This window comes from Catharus ustulatus, chromosome 3 (assembly GCF_009819885.2).
Source record: "Catharus ustulatus isolate bCatUst1 chromosome 3, bCatUst1.pri.v2, whole genome shotgun sequence".
NCBI classification, from domain to species: Eukaryota; Metazoa; Chordata; class Aves; order Passeriformes; family Turdidae; genus Catharus; species Catharus ustulatus.
Window position 1 is genome coordinate 6,983,194 of NC_046223.1, and position 22,155 is coordinate 7,005,348.

At 40.2% G+C, this 22,155-nt stretch overlaps 1 protein-coding gene across 2 annotated transcripts in view; it reads right to left on the minus strand.

The window, feature by feature from the left end:
* Nucleotides 1-15,788, minus strand: part of SPTLC3 (serine palmitoyltransferase long chain base subunit 3) — an 86,709-nt gene extending 70,921 nt beyond the window's left edge. Inside the window, exons 1-3 of one of the 2 annotated variants that reach the window (XM_033055491.1) lie at nt 15,705-15,788; nt 10,115-10,173; nt 8,019-8,190 (exon numbers count right to left, since the gene is read on the minus strand). In XM_033055491.1, coding sequence (XP_032911382.1) covers nt 8,019-8,138 — 120 coding nt within the window. In that variant the 5' untranslated portion in view covers nt 8,139-8,190; nt 10,115-10,173; nt 15,705-15,788. Of the gene's footprint in view, nt 1-8,018; nt 8,439-10,114; nt 10,174-15,704 lie in introns of those variants that run through there. The other variant, XM_033055490.1, reaches the window with a different exon arrangement.
* Between the last annotated feature and the right edge of the window lie 6,367 nt (nt 15,789-22,155).

Genomic DNA, 22,155 nt, shown 5'->3' on the forward strand with positions numbered 1-22,155 from the left:
TGCGGCTTGTATTCGTGAAATGACTGTATCTAACAAAGTGTTCTGGTCATCTGTCTGAATTAATGTATCTTCAAGTGCAAAACACTTCATTTCCTCTTCAGTTTGGCACAAAACACTGCTGGTTCTGCTCCCGGCTCTTCTTCTTAAGTGGCATTTTTCTTCCCAATTCCGTATCCATCCCACAATGACAATTCTCTCAGACAATAGCCTCGCAAAATTCCTGGCTGGGTCGCTTTCTCAAAATATTTTCTGTGGAAAAATTAGCTGCCAGGAATGTCAGGAATTCTCTGGTTGAGCCACAGGTCATTGTAGGGAAATTTAATTTCCTGCTCTGCTGGATGATGCCACAGTCCTAGCCACAAGAGTTACTTTTCTTTAAAAAGAAAGTAAAAAACAAAAATCCATGAGAGAGTTCATATGTCTATTGGCAGAAGAAATGGACCTGCATATCATGATGAATTACTCTAAATCAGGATTTGAAACACCACTGCACACATGCAAACAACTTTGAGAGAGGTGGCATGATGCTAAACTTTTTTTCCTGGTGGAAAGTCAGATTTTATAGAAACTGTGGGCACATAACAAAAGACTGTTGAGGAGAATTGTAAACACACTGAAGTGACCTGCAGCTGAGGTGTAGAAAAACACATATACCAGTTGCTGCTTAGCTTTGTGTGCTGGATAAATTCAATGTCTATGTTTCAGTAACACAGGCCTGAGACAGACTTACAGACACTCAATGGAACGTCCCACTGCTGTGGGAAAGATCTGGGGAGGAAATCTACATCTGTGACAGCCTCTGAAATACAGGTGAAAACAGCAGGTTCAGAAATCTCCTAGCTAGGACCAAGCAAGAACTGAATTCTCTGGTGCCCCTGCCCATGTGGCTGTGCCCAGGTGCTGCTTTGGGGATGCCTAGTTTGACAAGGTAATGAAAATAAATTTACTCTTTTCATTCAGTGTTCTGTGGTCATCCCTGGATCCTGTATATGCCAGCTCACACAGAGACCCAAACAGCCCCTAAGTAGCCATTATTTATCATTCTGCTGATTATTAGTCATAACTTGTTTCTGCAATGGAGCACATCCAGCCACATCCACCCTGACACCGTGGCTAGAAGCTGCACTTCACTTCTCTTGTTTCTGAAAGCCAGACCACCACTTAGAGCTTGCAAAGCTGAAGAGATGTAAATAGGCAGGCAATGGCACTAGCCACGCCATGGCTTTCTATTACTAATTACCTCTATTGAACATGAATAAGCTGCTTGCCAGACTAATGTTCATAGAAGCCCGACTGAGGTTCAGCATCAATTCCATCCATTTTTGGATCACTACAGCTGACTCACCACAGAAATGCTGCCTCCTTGCACTGAAAGGTCCCAGACACACTTTGACTGGATGGTCTCCATTTCATCTTCATATTTAATGGCAGGTCAACACCAAAATCCCAGCAGGGCACTCAGGGTTTTGCCCAGCTGAGCCCTGAAAGGCTCCATATATCCCATTGCTGTTACCCATATCTTGATTCCCACTGCCCCTCCACATATATAAAACCCTCCCAGCCTGCAGGGTTGAACCATTAAGATATGAGCCATTAACCACCACCCTCTGAGCCTGATGATCCAACCAGTTATTACCCATATAGTAGTGTGCCCATCGAGACCGTAATGTCCCAGGTAGCACATGAGGGTGGTGTGGCCAGTGTCAAGGTAGATGACATCTATCACTTACCTCTCATACACAAATCTTGTCACCTCAGCATGGAACACAGTCAGTCAAACATTACTTATCTCTAGTAGATCTCTGCTGTTCCAAATCACCTTCCTCTCTATGCTCCCAGGAGCAGCCTCTGCTAGAAATGATCTGCTGTTCAAAGACAGGTGGTGCGTTTGTCTTAAGTTATCAGGGATCTTTGACACCTGGGAGCTTCCAGAGCTGCTAGTGTGCAATATCACTGAGATACCACCTACCACATGTGAGTGCTGCCCTCCTGATCCCACACCCTTGTATGAGCTGCCATTTCCAAGAGATCCATGACTCAACCTTCTTTCACTGCTGGTAGTTTGACAACACAGAGGCTTGGATGACTTGGATGGTGAAAAGTGAGGCAAAGAAAGCACAGAGCACACCTTATGTGCAGCTGTGGTCACTAAGTCATCCACCCCATTTGTTGATGGGACACATTTTCCTTGTTTCTTCATCTACCGCTAATGTAGCAGTAAAAGCTGTTCTCGAATTCGTTGATATTCTTTGCAAATGTTGACTCCAGGAGGTCTTAGGCTTTGCTAATGCCATTGCCACTGTCTCAAAATTCCTCTCTCAAAGGCCATTCCTGTTTCTATGTCTTGTATGCTATTTATTTTTGCAGTGGAGCTCAGTGTGTGTGTGTAGCTAAGCTAGTCTCCCAATACATTTACAGTAATTTCATGATTATAAGCCGCACCATTTTGACTAAAAATTTTGCTCCCAAACCGGAAGTGTGGCTTATATTCAGGAGCGGCCAATATATGAACAAATTTTGGAAATTTCCCAACCCGGAAGTCCGAGCCCGCAGCAGTCCCGAGTTGAGCCGGAAGCCACCCGGCCCCGGGCGGAGGGGCAGTGGTAGCGCAGCAGTGGTGCTGCCCGGCCCCGGGGGCCATAGCGGCGCTAGTGGCTAGGCATGCTGCACCTCCAGTTCCCAGTGGCAGCGGCCGGGCACGCTGCACCCCCGCTTCCCGGTGGCAGCGGCTGGGGATGCCGCTCTCCCTCTTCCCGGCACCACCGGCTGGGCACTCCCCTCTCCCTCTTCCCGGTGGCAGTGGCCGGGGACACCTCTCTTCCTCTTCCCGGTGGCAACGGCCGGGCACGCTGCACCCCCGCTTCCTGGTGGCAGCAGCAAGCGGGGCCGGGGTCGCTCCCTGGCAGTCGCCCTGAGCAGGGCTGAGCCAGTAATCCCCGTGATCACGTGGTTCTGTTACTATTTGGCAACTTTGTGAAAGTTGCACGCAGATCCTCACTGCGAACGAAAGTGTGGCTAATAATTAGGTGCAGCTTATATATGGACAAAGACCTAAACGTTGTTGACACTTGCAGCTGTGGCTTATAATCAGGTGCGGCTTGTAATCGTGACATTACTGTACTTGCTTTCATGAGTAGAAGGATGAGATGTTACTATGCTAAATGGAGGTTGATCTTAAAGACCTGACATGCTGAATCTTTCACGTTGAAGTAAATTACTATCTGCTGTTTCTGTCAGGGCTTTACCTTCCAAAAATTAATTACCTGAATTTAAAGAATTCTAGGTGTTAAGAGGGTAATGACTTTAGACCAACCTTATATACTGAGCTATGTGAAAAATCTCACCCTTGCATGTAAAGTCTCATGCAACATGCTCAAAGCGTTGCTACAAGAGTCAGAGACTGTTACATGTGCCCACACAGTGGTGACACCTCGGCTGCAGAAAGATGTCCTCAGTGTTTCCTGCTTCCAAAGCATTGAGCTCATCACATAGCAGAGCAGATGACAGAAACAAAGGCGTGGATTTGAGACCTGTGATTATTATCTGAGAAGGCAGGTGCAGAGCAACACATTTCTCAGGCTTGCAACCAAGGAGAAAATAAGGCAGGAACTGAGGATGAGGTTGTATCTGTGGTGCAGCTGAAGCAACAGGTACAGTATTTGCAGAGAATTTGACTGAAAACCAAATGTGAATTTTTTCCTGTTGTCACTATAGCTGCAAAATCCAGAGGGCAAATTGCAATTGCGCTTTCCATGAACACATGCACAATGGAAAATGTCCAAAATCCTGAGCTGCTGCAAGTGAAATGGGCTGGACTCAATGAAGTTGCCTTTCAATTTGTTTTTACCCAAACCAATATCAAAATATGGAGGTATTTCAGAAAAAAAACAACTATTATGTTGGTAGATCATTACAGCTGCACAACTGATGCTGCAAACAGTTGGAAAGGCCTGATCAGCCTTAACCCTCTCTCCTTTGTCTTCCTTCATTAAAAATAACCTTTATTGCTTGACTCTGATTGTGGGAATTAGTTTATTTTTTTCCTACCAGACTCTTAAAAGTTTATATCGAGTATGCCTTTAAAATGCCCCACTTACACCAGGTTTGCAAAAACACTTGAAGCGCCATGTATGTTTGTGAAGAGAACAAAGAAAGTCAGGAGGACTTTGCAAGATACGAAAGAGTTACTGCCATGAGAACAGTTGCATGGCATATTCCTTTCATGACTCCCTAAACAACCAATGTTTTCTTTAAGATCCTCATTAGGCAATAAATGATATTGTAGAGCAGAAAAGAGGAACAAAACTAGGATGCCAAGAGCATGTAAAGGACTGAGACTGGATGCTGGAATATGGAACCAAATAGCTAAGTAGGACAGCTAGAAGGAGGTTCAGATGTCACAGGATAGAGGTTAAACATAAACAGCTTCTGAATTTTAGAATCCCCAAATGTTGGAGACTATCACATTTTTTTGGCCATCAGATAAGTGCAGCAAATGTTACTGGGTTGGATCTCATCCAGGCTCTTTTTTGCTTTCACACAGGAGCTTGAAAACCCTGGAAAAGCGTTTGGTTTTGTGGAGTACATGTTTCTTCCAAGCTCTGCCATTCTCAGTGTAGAACATAAATATAATGAGTTGGCAAATAGTTTTATAATGTCTTGGAGGCTAAGGCATCCAAGGAAATAATCTACCAAAGAAATTGAACTGTTGCATGTGTTTTATAGGGGAAAAGTGTCCACTAGACAAACATATTTATTGTTTTAAAAATCCAATGTCTCCAATTAACAGCAATATAACAGTGAAGAAACTATCACTAGGAAAATACCTTCTCCTGACCAATACAGTCACATAAATACATAGGTTAGCTACTGAACTGTGCTTTGGCTAAAGGCGAGTCCAGACTATGGATTCTGGAAGAACACAAAGTATCTGCCTGTGTTAAAAGCACTAAGTGGAAGACAACCCACCTCCCAAATTTTAGGTCTTACTGTGGCTCAGCTTCCAAAGAATACCAGGATGCAGCATGGCTGTGGGGACATGGTTAAGCCTGATGTCCATTAGTACATGGAGAGTCTGTGCTATCAGCTAGAATTGAGTGAATCAGAGTTAAAATAACCACAGGAGCTATCCAAACAAGCAGTCCCACCCCAAAGCACTCCAACACTTCCCCAAAAGCAGCAGCTTCTCTTCTGGTAGGATCCTCCACTGCTTCTTTATTACTCAACTACCTCCTTTCTGTCCTTGGCATTCTACAGATTGCTAGAAGCAAAGAGAGCCTCCCTGCTCCCCCACATTTGATTATCCCTAATTACCTTTCCTAAGCCATTAAACAAAATCCTTTCTTTAGAAACCCGGGGGGTTTTGTGGTATCAGAATTGCTTCTCTATTTCTGTCAAGCACAAACAGACACACAAAATGTTCTTACATCATTAAGATGCAAAACACATTGTTCTTGAGTGTTTTCAAAAGCAAGCATTTCCTGAAGCTAGTGCTTCCTAGGGGCTCCTTTGGAAAAAAAAAAAAAGAAAAAAAAAGAAAAAAGTTTTATAGAGCTGATTTCTGCAAAGCCTGATCTTCCAGTCAGCCAATTGTGCAAAACTATTGCTATATGCTTAGGAGCCTACACTGTGCCATTCTCTTGCTGCAGTCTCTGCACTAGTTGCACCACAGCATCTCTTCCTTCTCCCCTCCTTGCAAAGCAGCACAGATGTAACTAAGACCAAAAGTTTTGGAACTATCCCAAGTTCCAGAACCAGCACCACCAGCCACATCTCTTTAATATACTAGCACTGTATTTCTGCCATAGAAGGTGTTGAATGGTCAATTAATTTACTGCATGGGCAGTAAAGTACAGGAATATGTGTGCCAGAGTGTTAGGGGAAATAGGGGCAAGGTGGCTAAAGAGCAAAAGAGGAAGAAGGAAGAATGACTGGAATCAAGACAAACCTGGAAGCCTTGCACAGGCTTCCTTGTGCACGAAGCTGCCATATTTCCTGCTCGTCAGATCCCAGCTTGCAAAGGGGGAAGCACATCCCAGAGAGGAGTGGCACAAGCTCAGAGAGGGCTATGAGGAGTTGCACAGCCCCAGCAGTGAGGCTGGTAAACAGCACAGGGAGGAAGGAACAGTATCTGTTCCTGTAAAATAGCATCAAGCATAAGCACTGAGCAGGGTGAGGCAGCTGGGGCGGGGAAACAGACCAGACAGGAATGGGGAGATTCCTACCAGGAATGAGATTCCTGGTTCATTCAGGACTCTTGTCTGCTATTGTTTCCTTCTTTCCCAATCTGTGTTGGGAGCAGGAGGAAAGGGGAAATGGTTTGTAATTCAGAGCATGGTGCTCGACCCAGACTTACCAAATCTGCCTTTGATAAGCCTCCTGAACTTTCTAAGTCTTCACTTCCTCACCACTTCCTTCAGCCATGGATGGTATTTACAAGTGCTCGGTGATACTGTCAGGTGTCACACAGCAGGGAAAAACACCTTCTCCTCCAACCATGTGGTGCTTGTAAGGCTTCACTAATCTTGAAGGTGCATCCACTGATGTTTCCTTCATTTCTTTGCCACCCCTTTCAGGCCAATATTTATTTAATTTTTTTTTGTAATATTATACATTACTTCTATATCTGTTTACTTTACTTCTCTTTTTTATTAAGGAGGAAATCCTACTTAATGCCTTTCTGGGATTTCAAAATCACTCATTTGCAGCAGGTTAACTGAATGGCAAAGCTTACTCCTTGAAATCTGTCACAAGTGGAAAGCAAAGATCTGGAACACAGTTGTGGCAAATACCTAATGTACAAAACGACAAGTTGGTGTATGTGATATGTCAGAGGATACCGAATTTGGTTTCTGGAAGCGAATCCAAGAAAGGTCTTTTTCAATCATTGCGCAATATTTTTTTCTTTCCTCATCCACCACAAGGCAGTGGTTGGGAAACACTCATACCAGGGGAGACACCTGAAGCCAGACAACCATTAAGCATGACACTGGGCGTGCCCTCATTAGAGTGCTGAGGTGTGTGAGTGCCCCATTTCAAGAAAGATAAAAGATAGCAGTTTATTTGTAAAACAGCGGAGCCCTCACCACGGTCCTTGTCTAAAGCTTCCAGCAGGGATGGTCAGGTGAGCTCTCCAGCTCCACAAGCAACCTTCTCCATCCCCCTGTCACCACCACACTGTTCTTTAGACCTTACAGTCTTCCTATAGTCACTCTTGCCTTCCTAGTCACTCCAAGACTTTCTCCTAATGATCACATCAAGATTCAGAGTTTAGGACATGGCAAGACAGACTAAGCTCCCAGTCAGAACAGGCACCACAGAGAGACAACCTTTAAGATTTGGGCTCTTTTGTTAAAAGTATCCTTTTAGACTTGCTGTTCATTCTTCAGGATGTTACACACCAACAGTTCGACAAAATATTCATGTATGTGAGAAGTGCTGCTTCAAAGAGAACAGCCTGAGAAAATAGAAAGTAAACTGACTGGGATTTTAAGCAGTACAAGGCTGGAGAGCAGGCATCAGTAAAATGTGGGGATCAGCTAAGCCAGCCTTGTAGAAATGTATACACCAGGAGAAGACAGCTTTCCTGCCTACATATATTTGTTGTTACACTTGTAAAGCAACAAATCACACTTCAAAAATTACTCCACGCACACTTGAAGCTGACAAAACAGTTTTCCACTAGTGATTAATACATTGCAAAGTCAACTCCACCACCGGTTAAGCTCTAGAAGGAAGTTACTACATGTGTTTGTTGTTGTGTTTGACATGAACTAGAGGCTAAATCAGTCCATGGGACCAACAGCATTTGCATGAGCATTCCCAACTCTCTCTCTGCAGTTCAGGACAGACAAAAGCAGCGTTAGGTCCCATGATTACAAAACTTAACACACAAGCCTAATCCATACAAGCTGTTCAATGGACACTGAGACAATCATAAAAATAGCTTAATAAATAATGTTGCAACTACCTGTTTGTTTTCAATATTGAGACAATTAGGGTAAACAATTAAACCTTACCTTCATTCCTTTAGTGATTCCATTTTTCTTAGATATTCCACTTTTTAAGAAGTTATTCTGTTTCTGATGATGATGATGATGATGTAGATGTCCATTGCAGACAGCACTGGGATTAGCCATCTGTTTAAATTAGTCAGATTCTCAGTTCTTAAGGGTGTCTCAGGTCTTTCTACTGTAAAAAAGACAGCGGGATGAGAAGATAAAGTTCTTGGTTAAGGCCTGAAAGGTATCCAACTGGTCTGTCAGGATTTTCCAGGATGAGAGGAGGAACTATCTTTTGCAATATCTTCAAAATGTAAAACTTTCTTTCATACAGCTTCAGCCCCAGCAAGCTAGAATGCGAAATACATGGCAGGAGGTGTGCTCTTAAAATCTCTGAAAAATACTGCTCATTGCTGGCTCTTGCATGACCACGGCTTCCGTGAGTCAACAAGACTGCTGCAGCTATCAAGAAGTGGGTGGATTCAGAGGCGGGGACACTTAAAGATATATTACCTCTTAAATACCTCCCAGGGAGAAACCTTTTTTCTTTTCTCTGAATTACGCTGAATGCAGAGTGATGTCACTCCACATAAAACTGCCAAAATGTTTTGGACATTTTAACAGAGTAATCTGTGAAATTACATGGTTTGTCTTGCTAAGAATATATTAGCTGAAAACTAATATTGCCCTGAGTAAAGCAGAAACCCTTTAAAAAATTTCTTTTTTGTCTCTTCTTACATGAGTAGCATGACAGACACAACATTATACCTGCAAAGAAATGGAAAGCATTTTAGTAATAAAATGAAAATTTTATTTCTACAGACCTACACAAAAATATTCACTAGAGAGATCTGTCTCTTTAAGCTCGGTTTGGCAGTAGTAGGAAAAATGGCATGCTATTACAATGAATGAGAAAGGGAGTTATACAAAGCTGATTCATTTAGTTTTAAAACAAGTCAGGCTTTGATCACATGTGCAACTACTAGGAATGACTAACATACATTTCTTTTAAGAAAAAAGCTTTGAATTGTGAAAATGCATATATGGTCTTTGCTGAATCAAATTCTCGTGCTTCAGATTTTAGTGACAAAAAGTAAAAGTAGAAGCATCTCTGGTAGCATTTAATAGAATCCCTTCCTCCCAAAACAATTTAAATTAGTGTGGAGACAGATTAAAGGAAAGCCATATTATAATATCAGTTCTGAAAAACAGTTAGGATGAAAGGCTGGGAGAATAAAAAATACTTGAAATTCTTTAATTAGAAAAAATTGCCACATCATCCTGTCAATGAAATGTAAGTTATATACAGAAAGAACAGCCTAGAACTTGAGAATATGGAATGCAGGGGATGAAATGTTAAACAAACCACTGTGAAAATACACAGGGGAACACACTGTGTTGGTTTTGAAAACTTATCTTAGATACATATTAAATTGCTAAACATATTTTCTTCTTTGAAGTAATTTGCAAAGTGAGATATCTTCAATGTACTAGACAATTTTTGGGTCCTGCTTAAGAGTGATCTAAATTTAAATTGATATGACTAGTATTCTGAGTGAAGAAAATAACCCCTTAACTGACAAAAATGACACAGAAGCAATAAAACATCAAACTGTTTTGCTTCACTGTTTTACAAGACTCATCATCAGAAATCAGATTTTTTATATTTTTTGGTGCTTTTCCTAGGCAAGAACACCTCCCTCTGTATGAATCAGTTTTGTTTAGGTTTCATTAAAGCATCTCTAAGTATAGCTCAATGACAAATGGATTGTGAATATAAAAATGTCAATTATAGTGGCAAAATAAATCCTTGGTCTTAAGTGGCTAAGAGTTCATATCTGCAGAGATAAAAGGAGACTGAGATGAGGACAAGCCTGCAGGAAGAATGGTTGCTAACATCACCTCCACACCTATCCTCTATGAGTTCCTGATACATGGAACAAGGAAATGCAAGGTGTTCTCCCCTCCCACCAAGGAGCTTTCTTTGTTGGGAATTGTGTCCATGATTGTCACAGCAAATCAAACACCTCTAAAACATCAGTCAGTTATGGCTCATCTGCTCAGTCAGCTTGTGATCATCTTCCCCCTGTTGTGACAAAGACAAGGGCACTTACCAGGGTAGTGCTGCTCCCCTAGCACCCTTGCCAGCTGCTCTTCCCAATAGGCTCAGCACCTTCCAAGGCACAAAGCAGTACAATTTGTGTTATGGTAATTTTAGTTTTCCAATGTCTATAATATTTAACATAACAAATAGAACTTAAAAAAATACCACATTTAAATATGAGTTTAAATGAGCAATTAAAAAACCAAAAAAACAACTCAGAGAAGAGCTGCCCATTCAGATATCTGTTAACCATGACCTAAAAGCCAGTGCTCACAAAATAAACACCACTAGAAGCTAACTAGAAACACCATTAGAGGCTAAAATTCCTGCCCTGATCCTATTCAGAGCAAAAGATTTATAGAAGGGATGAGCCTGGCCAAATACACAAAAATTATGTGGTATTTCTACTGCAGTAAAAAACCAAAGAAACCCAACAACAACAACCTTCCCAAGAACCACTCCCCAAACCTAAACAAACAAGAAAAAACCCCAAAACCCAAACAAACAAAAAAAGGAGAAAAAAAAGCCAAAAGACCCACCAAACAAAAAACTGAAATCAAACCAGAAAGTAAAAAACCAAACCCAAAATAATTGTGCCTTTCAGACTCTATCTTACTCAAATATCATCTATTACTCACGCTTCTGTATACATCTCTGTCATGTAACCTGTTACCTGCACCTGAATCTATTACTCAAAGGTATGAGGATCTGTGTTGCCTGGACACTGGAGGAAGAACTCAGTAATTGTCTGCTTTGCAACACCAAAACCACCACTAGCAATACCCTATTTTTATCATTCTGGGAAGTGGGAGGAAATCATTTGCTGTGCTGACTGTACAAGAACTGCCTGTATTTAACTTCAGGGGACACCAACCCTACTCAGATTGTATGTGCACTTCTCTTTAGTGGTTTGGATACTGGTCACTCTTCATACTTTGGCAAGAAGATGGTGAATTTCTAAGATGACCAGCAGACTACACACCTTCTTGTACAAAAATGCTAGTGAAGTTTGCTAGACATGACTACAGTTACTATAAATCTGTAGGAAAACCATCAATGAATCCCCAGGTTCTAGGTTATGAATCCCCAGGTTCTAGGTTTTATTCCTTGGTTTGTCATCATTCTGTTAACAGCATTGGATTTTTGCGAATTCACATTGAAATCAAGATAAAAATGTTTAAGTCCTTTTTAAATGTTCTGAGACAAACTGCTGAAGAGTATGGTGCAAAATTGAAGCAAAATATACACAGTTAATTAGCCAAGGTTTCAGAATAGAGCAGAGAGATCAGAGAAGGATAGGGCTCTGTCTAAGTAGTTTCTCAGTGTTTGAAGACAATCACTTTTCTGGTACAAAAATCCATTGTTACACAGGACAGGTTAATAGGCTGAACTCTGTTGATGCACTCAAGAAATGGGGACAAAACATTCTAACCTTCCATTAGACTTTTGGCCGAGTCAGACATGTGGTGTCATTGTAGCGGTCACAATGTCCCCATTTAAAGTAACAATACTGGATTCACAGTGTGCCCATTTATAATAGCACTACTGGATTACCTACCAATAAAAAAAAATGTTGCAAGAAAGCATGAGAGCTCATCCAAGAAAACTGTCATGTCATAATCCAGAAGGATTTTGTGGGATTCCTGCTCATCCCAGAGTACAGTTACTTACAGCAGAATTGTGAAATGGTCTTGCAATCTAATTGCAAGGCCTTGGTCATTTCAGTTCATGACAGATTTGCATTTACATTCTACTTGAAGCAGTAAGGGTCTAAACAAAGACACCAGGTAGCTTCATGCTTTTTTTGAGTGGGCAAACACCGATGTCAAACAAGAGCTGAAAAAACTGGAAACCCAAGTCTATACCTCTGTTAAAAGCCAAGGTTCTAATAGTGGTTAAATTGGCAGCTGGTAATGGAGTGCACAGTAAAAAAACCTTTTTTTTTGTTCTCACAATCATTTCCCTCATAACAGAAATCCATCTCATAATTTCTGTGTACCATGGATGACTTATGTTTATATTTGATGTATGTGGACACATGGATGTTGGAGGCCATTCCTGCCTTGGATATATAGATGACTTCATGGACAAATAGGGAGACACCTTAACAACAAAGCAAGAGCAAGTACCAGCCATCAACTGGTCAGTCACCCTCAAGGTGTCTTCTGAGTAATTCACATTTTCGCAGCACCACTGCAGACTAAATTTCCTAAATCCTTACATGGAAGAACCCCATAGCTGTGTTTGCTTCCTTACACCCTGTCTAGCAACACATAACATGGGATTGAGCAAGGCTATGCCACCACACCTGGAAATAAAACTGCACATCAACACTGAAAGATCTCCCCAGCTGCCCTTGCACAACTTGAAGGATTCACAAAATGGTTTGATATTGGTCAGGGAATAATGTGGAGAAACAGAAGCACAGCAGAGGTGGATGCACACAAGCGGTGTTGCAAGAGGGCAGGGCATGGTACAACAGGCAGGGCTCCTCTGTGTCTGGCAGGTCCTTGCAGCCCCTGCAGAGCCTGGCACAGCTCCTGACACCTCTGTACCTCCTTCACGGGGCACAGGAATATGACAAAACAATGTTGGAGTGCCTCAAGCATTTCAAGGTGCTGTCAGCCTGGTGTCTTAGGCAATATTGCCAGAACCAGTTTTCTGACTGCAGCTGAGTGTTGATAAGCTTTGAGTACTCATAGCAGCAGGAAATTGTTGAGACTTCCTGTCTAACACAAATATCTGATTGATATATGATACACAAATCCAATTAGGAATCTGTATCTAACCTGAGGACATTTGTAGCAACTGACTTTTGTCTCCTTGCAAGGATTAAGGTTTTATAAACTGCACAATTGATACAGTTCTGTCTTTACCTTCTGATACAAAAATAAAATAAATCTGACTAGAATGTCATAATCAGACAAAACCAACATTACTTTAAAAAAAACACACCAAAACAAAAATAATAACCATATAGCAACTAAGAGCCTGCTGCAAAAATCCAGCAGTAAGCACAAGAGAGCCCAGTGCCTTCTCCTCTATCTTCTTGCAATTACAAGGCTGATATCATTACTATGCTCTTATCTGGAAATATCTCATAAAGTTGAACCTGCAATTACTCCTTAAATAAGAAACTTAGCTAGACCTAGTGATGCCAATAGAACAACTCAGTCAAGCCAAAGGCTGAAGAAACCACTTTACAAGAACTAGGTAGAGGCAAAATCTCTTTCCTGGGACATTTCTCTAGTGACCTCTTTCAGCAGCAATGTGATCTAGAGCCATGGAGCCTCCAGAGCTGTGCAAGGCAGATTTCAGTTCACTTTTCCAAGACCTCTGCCAGTCAGGATGATTTGTTTGCAGGGCTCTGTAATTTGCCAAGAACTAATGTGGCACTGTCATTGTTTCCACTGGACATGATGAATGGACAGAGGCAGCTCTGTGCCATCTTTTCCTCCTCTGTGTCATCATCACATTGATTCAGACAAGTCATTCTCCACCACAAACATCTGGAACATTAAGGCAACTGATACTTAACCAGGTAGACAAAACTCATTATTATTGTTATTATTATTATTACTAATAAAACTGAACAAAACAGACATAGTTTTAACCTATGTTTAATGACGATGCAAATGTCAGTCTCTAAGCAGGAAATTATGAAGTGATTTCACACAAAATGTAAAAATTATTGTTTATTGTTCTTGTAATGCAATTTTTCAGTGCTTTCAGAAGCATGAGATTTATGCAGGCCCAGATGAGAACTTGTAATGCTACTCAGTTGTGGGGGGGGTGGAATGTAGCATTGCAAAATATTCCATTTTTTAATCTAACAAATGGCTCTGCTTTGCAATTCTTACTCATTCAGTGAAGTGCTTCATTGAATTAGACTCAGTGAGGTCAATAGCATTACTCATGCAAGTAGTAGTTATGCTTCAAAACCTTTTTATTAGAATTACTAAACTTAGTGATCTGATACAGTAGATTATTTACCTTGCCCATTGCCAGTGAACAAATAATTTCAAGACATGCCACAGAATTAGATTTCTGTGTTAAATGTGACTCCATACATGGACTCTCTGGAGACTTATTTCCTGTTGTCACTGCCTCTTGTTATTCACCATTTCAGTTTTGTCCATCCTAGCTCTTAGGAAAGTACAGGTTGAAAGAGAAAAAAAACCAAGCAAAACTCCAAAACCTGTGTTTGCCAGCTATGGTAAAGAGGTGTTAGCTAGATTGCCTTAAAAAAACTTAATGTTTTTTCATTCAGTTGCCTCATGATATTTTACTATGGTTGGTATTAGTTATTTTTACCCTGCACTGTCAAACAAATAGAAGAAACCAAAATATTGTTCACTTTACCTACTTAACTGCAAACATTCAAACTCTCAAAAGATTGGTCAGATCAAGTTTTTTTTCTATCTTCACTTGTGGAGAATTTCTTTTGACTGTTGAGAGTTTTGCTCTTCCTATGGCTTGGCACAAATAGATGCAATTCTGTTTTAAGCAGACTTATCTGCAATTCTTTTTCCATTTCGTGCCTCACTGAAGTCCATGGAGCTCTGAAGAGGCACCAAGTGTCAGATGTGAGACTGAAAAGGGGAACGAGAATTGAGAAATTCATTCTAGAAATTGCTGCTGAATGTAGGAACTTTACAAAATTTTCTCAAGAGTTTTTGTAAATCTGTCAGTTTTGAGCCAGGTGTTTTTAAAAGCTGGTTCAAGACTTATCATTTTGACAGCAAAATGTTATTCCTTACTTGATGTCATTGTATTAAAGGTTCAGTGTAGAAGTCTGAAACACCCTGAATTTGTTACAGAAGCTTTAGGAACACAGTCTGGTATTCCAGAAACACGGCCATGTTTCAAGAGCTACAACTCCAAGAGTTCAGTTCAAAGCTGGTACATATACCAGAAAATAAAATCAACTGAAGGTTTCTCAGAGCAGCAGGTCCTATTCAATACAATTTTCAGTCACAACAGATTTTCATTAAACCCCCTCAAGTTTATTGGAGTCTTTTAACTCTCCTGCCAAGATACCAGAAAACTAAAGTTTCTTTCCTGTGATATATTTGTTTTTATATTCCATGTAATCTCTAACTTCAGTATTATGCACAGTAAACTTGTCAGACCTCAACAAAGAATTGGAATCAAATGTTACCATTTTCCAGTCTCTACAGCTCTCTTTTGAAACAAATCCCTATTCAAACAAAGCCTATTCCATATCATTGGAGAAGAGTTGGGCAAGCTGGCCTTAGAGTTCTTTTAGACAGGTGTAATTCCACTATCCATCCATTCATCCCTTAGGTGGGGAGGTAACATTGCAACTATTGCAGCTACATTTAGCAGCCTACTGCTTGCAGTGGATTTCAAAGCAACCTTTTCTACACAGGGTAGAGGTCCTGCTTTTTCAACACTGCTAAAATTTCAAGCCACCAAGTTGTAGAGGTCAAGAACAGCTTGATCAAGATCCAGCTACAACTGGCCATCAAGATCAAGCTACAACTTGCTCTGAGAGCATGTCCTTCAGCTGCAGCACTCTCACTGTAGCTATCAGACATCTGGAAAAGTCTCTTACCTGGAGTAGCTTCTCTCCTCACCTGCTATGCTGGTAAACAGCAGCTGATGTCATGGAGTTACTGCATCATTACAGTTTCTTTGCATAAGGTTTCCTTCTTTCCTTTTTATCTGCTAAAAATGGAACAGAGGTGACTCATGACTCAGATAGGCGAAAACGAAATACTCAGCAGTAAAGACTCTGCTAGGGTTTCCACTGCCAGAGCTGGTTCCCTGCTAATCCTCATCCATGGGATAGACAAATTCCTGGTACCACCTCAGCCCCGGGTTTTTAAGATTGACACATTATTACATCAATGAGAAAGTTTAAGTTGTTTTCTGTACTTCGTCTGTGTGAAAGTAAAAAGTGTATGGGAGGAGAAAAAGTAGTCCAAAGTTTTATTCTAAGTTTTTTTCCTTACAGTTTCTAGTAATAAAGTTTCTCTTTGTGCTGTTTACAGTTAAGCCTGTTTTGCCTTCCTTCTAACCCTATCTCACAACAAAAAAATTCAAATTAGTAAGCCAAAATCACTACAGTTTAATAGACTGTTTTCAGTGAAAAGAGGTGTATAGAAGAAAGGGGTTGAGGGGTTGAGAACTGTCAGGAGAAATTCTCAAGATCAAGGCTGACTATTGTACTTCTGTGAGAAAAATGGCAGGGAAAAGCCCTGACTGCTCGCTTCCTTCCCGTACTGCAAACTGCAACCTTTGCCAGTCCTAGAGGCCAATTAGCTGCCAAGATTTCAGGTCTTGAAATCAGAGCAGTGGCCCTTTGACTGCCCTCTTCTGTCTGATGGGTAAGGCAGTGGTGGATCAAATCTGGACAGGGACCAGTTTCTACTGCCCTGACATCAACAGTCCAGGATGTGCTACTCCTTGTCATGGAAGGATTTCAGAATTATCATACTGTTTTTAGAATTTTTACTTTTAAAACAGTGTGACAATCGCATCTTTATAATTGGATTTCTGAGGCCAGGAGACACTGCCAGTGATTAGATTCAAGATTAGAATAATTAAATTCAAGATTAGTGCAGTGTAGCCCCGTCCCAGACCAAAGCCTGAAGTTCTATGAGTGATCGGAGTTTGACTAAAGGATGTCTCAGGAAAATTCTCTGATGTAACTAGAATTGCTCAACAGAAGAAAATGTAATACCTCTGCAGCATGTTCAGAATTACCCAGGACCAGACTCTGATGTTTAAGACAAAGAAAAAAAAACACACACATACACACAGACACAGACATACACACGCATTCATCAATTCTGTATAAAAACAAAATCTAGACAGAAAACAAAAAAATCCTATGATCACTTTTGCAGTGAGTCATGGCCCTCCCAAGAAGACACATGTGCCTCTACAGGGCTTTGCTGACTTCATCACTCTGTCCAGATTAAATTTGTACCTGGGTCTACCTAGGCCTAGTTTATATTTGTTTATATTCCTACTATTTAATTTACTATCTTACTGAGCTTGATAAGAAACTTAGAGACCAGCCCTGACACTAAGCACAAGAAGTCTCAGACCTTCCACATGATGCTTAGGGAAATACTTTAACTTCAGGAGGTAATTAAAGATAAATCCCAGATTTTATATACTGTAGAACAGCAAGAAAGTCATCCACACATTTGCTCCTTCCCACATAAGCTTAACTAGAACTGTCAGTGGGCTTCACAGGAATTCAAATCACTGCTCACTATCATGGCCTTTTGATAATACAAAACACCTTTAAACTTAAGTCTTTTTAACAAACCAGTCACTCTCAGAACACCAAAGGTTTTCTTGCAGACATCCCTGCCTTCCTACAGCTCCATGCATACTTTTTACACTTCCAATCAAATCAATACAGATGTTGAAAATGTAAAGTTAAGACTGGAAATAATTGTTTATAAAATACACCAAAATTCCTGACTCTTTTTGTAATATTCCTTCGATCATGATTATTAAACGTGGTTACAGTTTGTTTTCTAAGAAGTTTTCTTTCCAGGCTGGTCATGGCCTTCCTAAGACTTCATGCTGTACCTCTGCTACTCAGCATCATTGTCAGTAAAATAGAAATTATTTTGCAGCCTCCTAAAGGTATGAGACAGGCAATTATTACTGAATGATCACCAGTAAAAAACAAAGACTTTTGGGTTAACAGTAGCAACAAAAGTCAGGATACTGTCTTCTTAAGTCTCTCTTCAGACCTCACAGCATATATGATGATGTTTTATCTGTATTTTATTAGATAATGGTATGTCCCAATTCATCAGGGCTGTGATGGTTTTCTAGACTGTTCAACGCTGATTCTGTATTTACTGGACTCACATTTGAGATAGATACTGGGAGAAAATTCTCTTCCCATACTCAGCATTCCAGCTGGCACAGTTTTATCCATAGTCTAATAGGATCTAATGCTTTTTTCCTGTAGATCCAGATCCCAGAGAAATTAGACTTTGTGAGATTTTTTTTTTTTTTTAATTTTTTTAAATAGCTAATTTCTTTTCTTTTAAAATGACAGTAGAGGATTACTTCAGTTCAATGCTTTTTCTACTTTCATGTGTTCCTCTGCAGGCAAAAAGACAAAATCATGGTATCTTAATGAAAGTTGTGATGATAAATAGCTGTGGGAGCTGGGCTTCAAAATAAAAAAACCAATATAATGAGGCCCATGTTGAACATGAAGCCTTGGTAATTCTGGCAGTGCAGCATTTTGTAATTTTTATTATCTTTTGAGACAGTCTCAGTGTTCCAATAAAATCAAGTTAATAAACTGCATTTTTAATTTTCAACTGACCTTCTACACTTGAATTTTATTTTCAGACCCTAATTACAGATAAGAAGCAGTTCACATTATTATTTCTGTTGCCCAGGGAATGAATAGTCATATTTCATAATTTTTTTCCTGTGTTCCAATATTTTTTTTGGATCAAACCCAAAATTGTTTAGCAAGTTTTTCCTAAACACTTAAAACTATTCTAATTGCCTTTTAAAAGTTTTTTTTTTTTTTTTTTAGTGTTTTCAATTTGTCCCTAGAGGACAAAGATACCATAACTGATAGAGCATTTTCATAGTGAGAAGATTCAGAGCAGAGATTCATAACAGCGATTCTCAGCCCCTTTCTGCACCAGGGAGTTAAACCAAAAAATTCACTGCTTACTTTCACTCTCCACCCCTATGGCCAAATAAAATTTTATTCACGTTCCTTTAGGGAAAATTTCTCAGTGAAACAGATACAGACGGGTACAGAAGTACTAGTTTGGGAAAATAAATTCAGAACTTCCTGAATCTTTTTTACCGCTAAGCTTTCCGATTTTTAGCAGCTCAGCAGTTGAAAACAAAAATATATTTTAAAATCACTTATAAATCCACAGAATGTGGCACAGACATCAACCAAAACCTGGAGGAGCCCTGGGTGTAGCTATTCCACCCATTCCCGCCCTTTGTCAGCTGCTGAGTTAGACATCCAAAACAGAACATTAAGTGCTGCTTTTCCTGGGACACTGCACAGAGCCAAGACATTTGCCTAAGCAAATATTTTGTGTTCATTAGCTTCTCACTGCTCCCAAGATACTTCCTGCCTAGGAAGATGTTAGAGATGTGAAGGGTCATTTTCAAGATTAGCAAAAACCTGCTATGCAAAACTGGAGGAATAAAGGACCTTAAAAGCTGCTTGGATGAACAAACTTGTACTGACCTCTGATGGCTGGGAATGTGTATGGAACATGGTCCTGCAATTATTTGTGCTTCCGTAGGAGTTCCATGCTCTAATTAAAAGAAAGAAGTATTTTTGAGGTAGAAACCAAATGATTTATTAGAGTGTCCTGAGATTATTTTTGCTTTGCATCACCATTCTCTTTTAAAAGCATGGTGAATATGTATTATCAAGTATGTGCAAAAAAAAAAATGCTGGTCCTAAGTTAATCACATCTGGTTCAGTGGAGAGCAGGTGACAGTGAAACAAGAAGCTGGACAAGCACTTTGAAAGTGGCTGAATCTGAGCAGGTACATCTGGGAAGGAGAACAGCAGAATGCCAGATGAGTGAATCAAATTGAAATATGCAATGAGTAACAACAGGAAATGAAGGAACACTGCTTGCCTATGGGAGAGATTGATTATTTCCAAGACAGAAATTCTACTATCAGCATTGGGGACCCCCATACCAGCACAAATTAGGAATTCTGCAGCTAAAACAATACATTCATTGCTTAAGATGCTGTTTAGTTGTAATTAACACACATAAGTTTGTAGGTTTGTTTCTTTTTTAAACAAAACAAACTCCCTGAAAAAGCAGCAATGTCAGAATACTTCAGTAACACTGTGTGATATGTCAACTTAAGGCAGATGCATAGCACTGATCTTATAAAGTACAGTGTCTTGCTTTCACTCTGCTTTACCACAGGAAAACAAAGGTGTATTAGTTACTCTGAGGTTAAAGAAAAGAAGGAAGAAAAAAAATTGCTACTTCAGCCCTAGTGACAAGTAGTCAGTTTAATTTATTGTAAGATAAGCAGAAAGCTGTGCCTAGATAGGAATTCAGCACTGGCCTCACATACTGAGCCAGAGGCAAGCACCTGAATTGTCACCTTCCCTTTCTGTATTTGTAGGGACACAATCCACACTTGTTAGCTTGCTCTAACAAGCTCATCTGCCTTGAGCAGGTAAAACCTTCTTCTTATCCTGGTTTTGGGGTCAAAGGGAAAGCCTGGAGAAGGTTATTAACAGAATCAAACATACTCAGAATTCCCAGGAAATCATTCCATTCTTTGGTTTGGTTATGGACCAAAATTTCTAAGAGTTTTTCTTTAGATTTAAGCAAATATAAAGCCCCAATCACCATGTCTGTCAAAGCTGTCTTACCTTTCACTTGCCATCTACACAAACCAATAAATCAATTCCCACATCCAACTCCAGGTTGCTCTGAGAATGAAGTTATTTATGCAGGATAAAAGTTGTACCTTCCTCAGGTATTAAGGATCAGTCCTTCTTCGCCAGAAGCTTCTGGAAGTGAATACCCCCAGAGAGCTGCACTCAGCAATTTCAAAACCAGGTCATTTAAATTAAAGGGAAAAATCCAGACTTTATAGATCAAAATGAAGGCAAAGTCATGAAATTCATATTAAATATAATGAAATCAGAACCAGTCTGGGCCTTTTTTGTTACAATTTGCTGATGAAGCAAGAGTAAAACCTTGCCTAGCAGAAAGGCCAGCTTCTTAAAACCAGCACACATTCTGTCAGGCATCTCCCCTGAAACTGCGTAACGTTTTTCTTCCATTCTTTCAGGGGCCTTGTGCTCAGGTAGGAGGATTCTATTTGCAAGTGGCATATAAGGAATATTCCTATTCTATTAGTTGCATACACATAGACTGGAATGCCTTTCCAGTGGAATTATCCATTGTGTTTGCAAACAGTTTGCAGATCTCCACCAAAACCATCACGGGTGTCAAATGTTCACAAACGATGTGTGCCATAAAATACAGCAAACAGATCTTTAGTGCAGTTCAAGCAGTACAGCCTTCTGCTCCATTATTTAGAATAATTAGTTATTTGGGTACCTTTCTTATGGTTCAGACACCCTAGCTCCTCAGCCTTTATCTTTTACAACCGATGGTTGTATTCTCTTCTTGTAATTCCACTGATCTACGAAAGGATTTGTGAGGAACTCAGAGTAAAAAACCTAGGCACACTTCCGGGTTTCCATCAAAATTTTAGGCAAAAGGGTGCACCTTATAGTTGTGAAATTACTGTACATTAGAATTAACAGGTGACCATTTATTGCACTCTGATTTTTATTGAAATCCAATCTATCTGTGCTCAGAAATGTAGAGGGTGTAATTTTTAATAGTGGAACAGTGGCTCAATTTTTTCCTAGCTTTAACTGTAATTGGTCTCAGCAGGGACAAAAAGAAAAGAAAAGAAAACAAAACAAATCAAAAGCCAGGGCTCTAGAAAATTCCAGTTTGTGCCAGATGAGAACACTGATAAAATTTCCACTGAAATCGCTGTGTTTTGGAGCTTAATCTTGAGTACCAGCATGTATTGGCTAGTGACAGCAGCAATATGTGAGAGGCTCACAAAATCCCTACCCAAACAGACATCACCACAGTACCATGTCAAGGGCTCTCCTTTGTGTTATTGTCACTTGGAAAAGAGAGAACCTGCTCAGTCATTACACTGTAGTAAAAGGGAGAGGCAGTATATCCACTATTTTGTCTCTATCTAATAAAAAAAATCTGGGGACAGACAGCAGAGTGAAGTTACCTCTTTTTTTATTGGGAATTGAACCTACCTAAATGATCCCAGATCCTGGAACAGTTCAAAACATTCTCAGCTCAAAACAGAGGCCTGGGAGAGTATTTCAGCTGGGAAAGAAGTGCTCAGCACAATGGCAATGATATGTGACTAATCTTGTTTGTCAAATCTGTGTCAGGAGATCTGGGACAATCAAAGACCCAATTATTGACAGTTTCATTTAATGATCTGTACAATGGAAAAGGTTTTTAATAAAAGCCA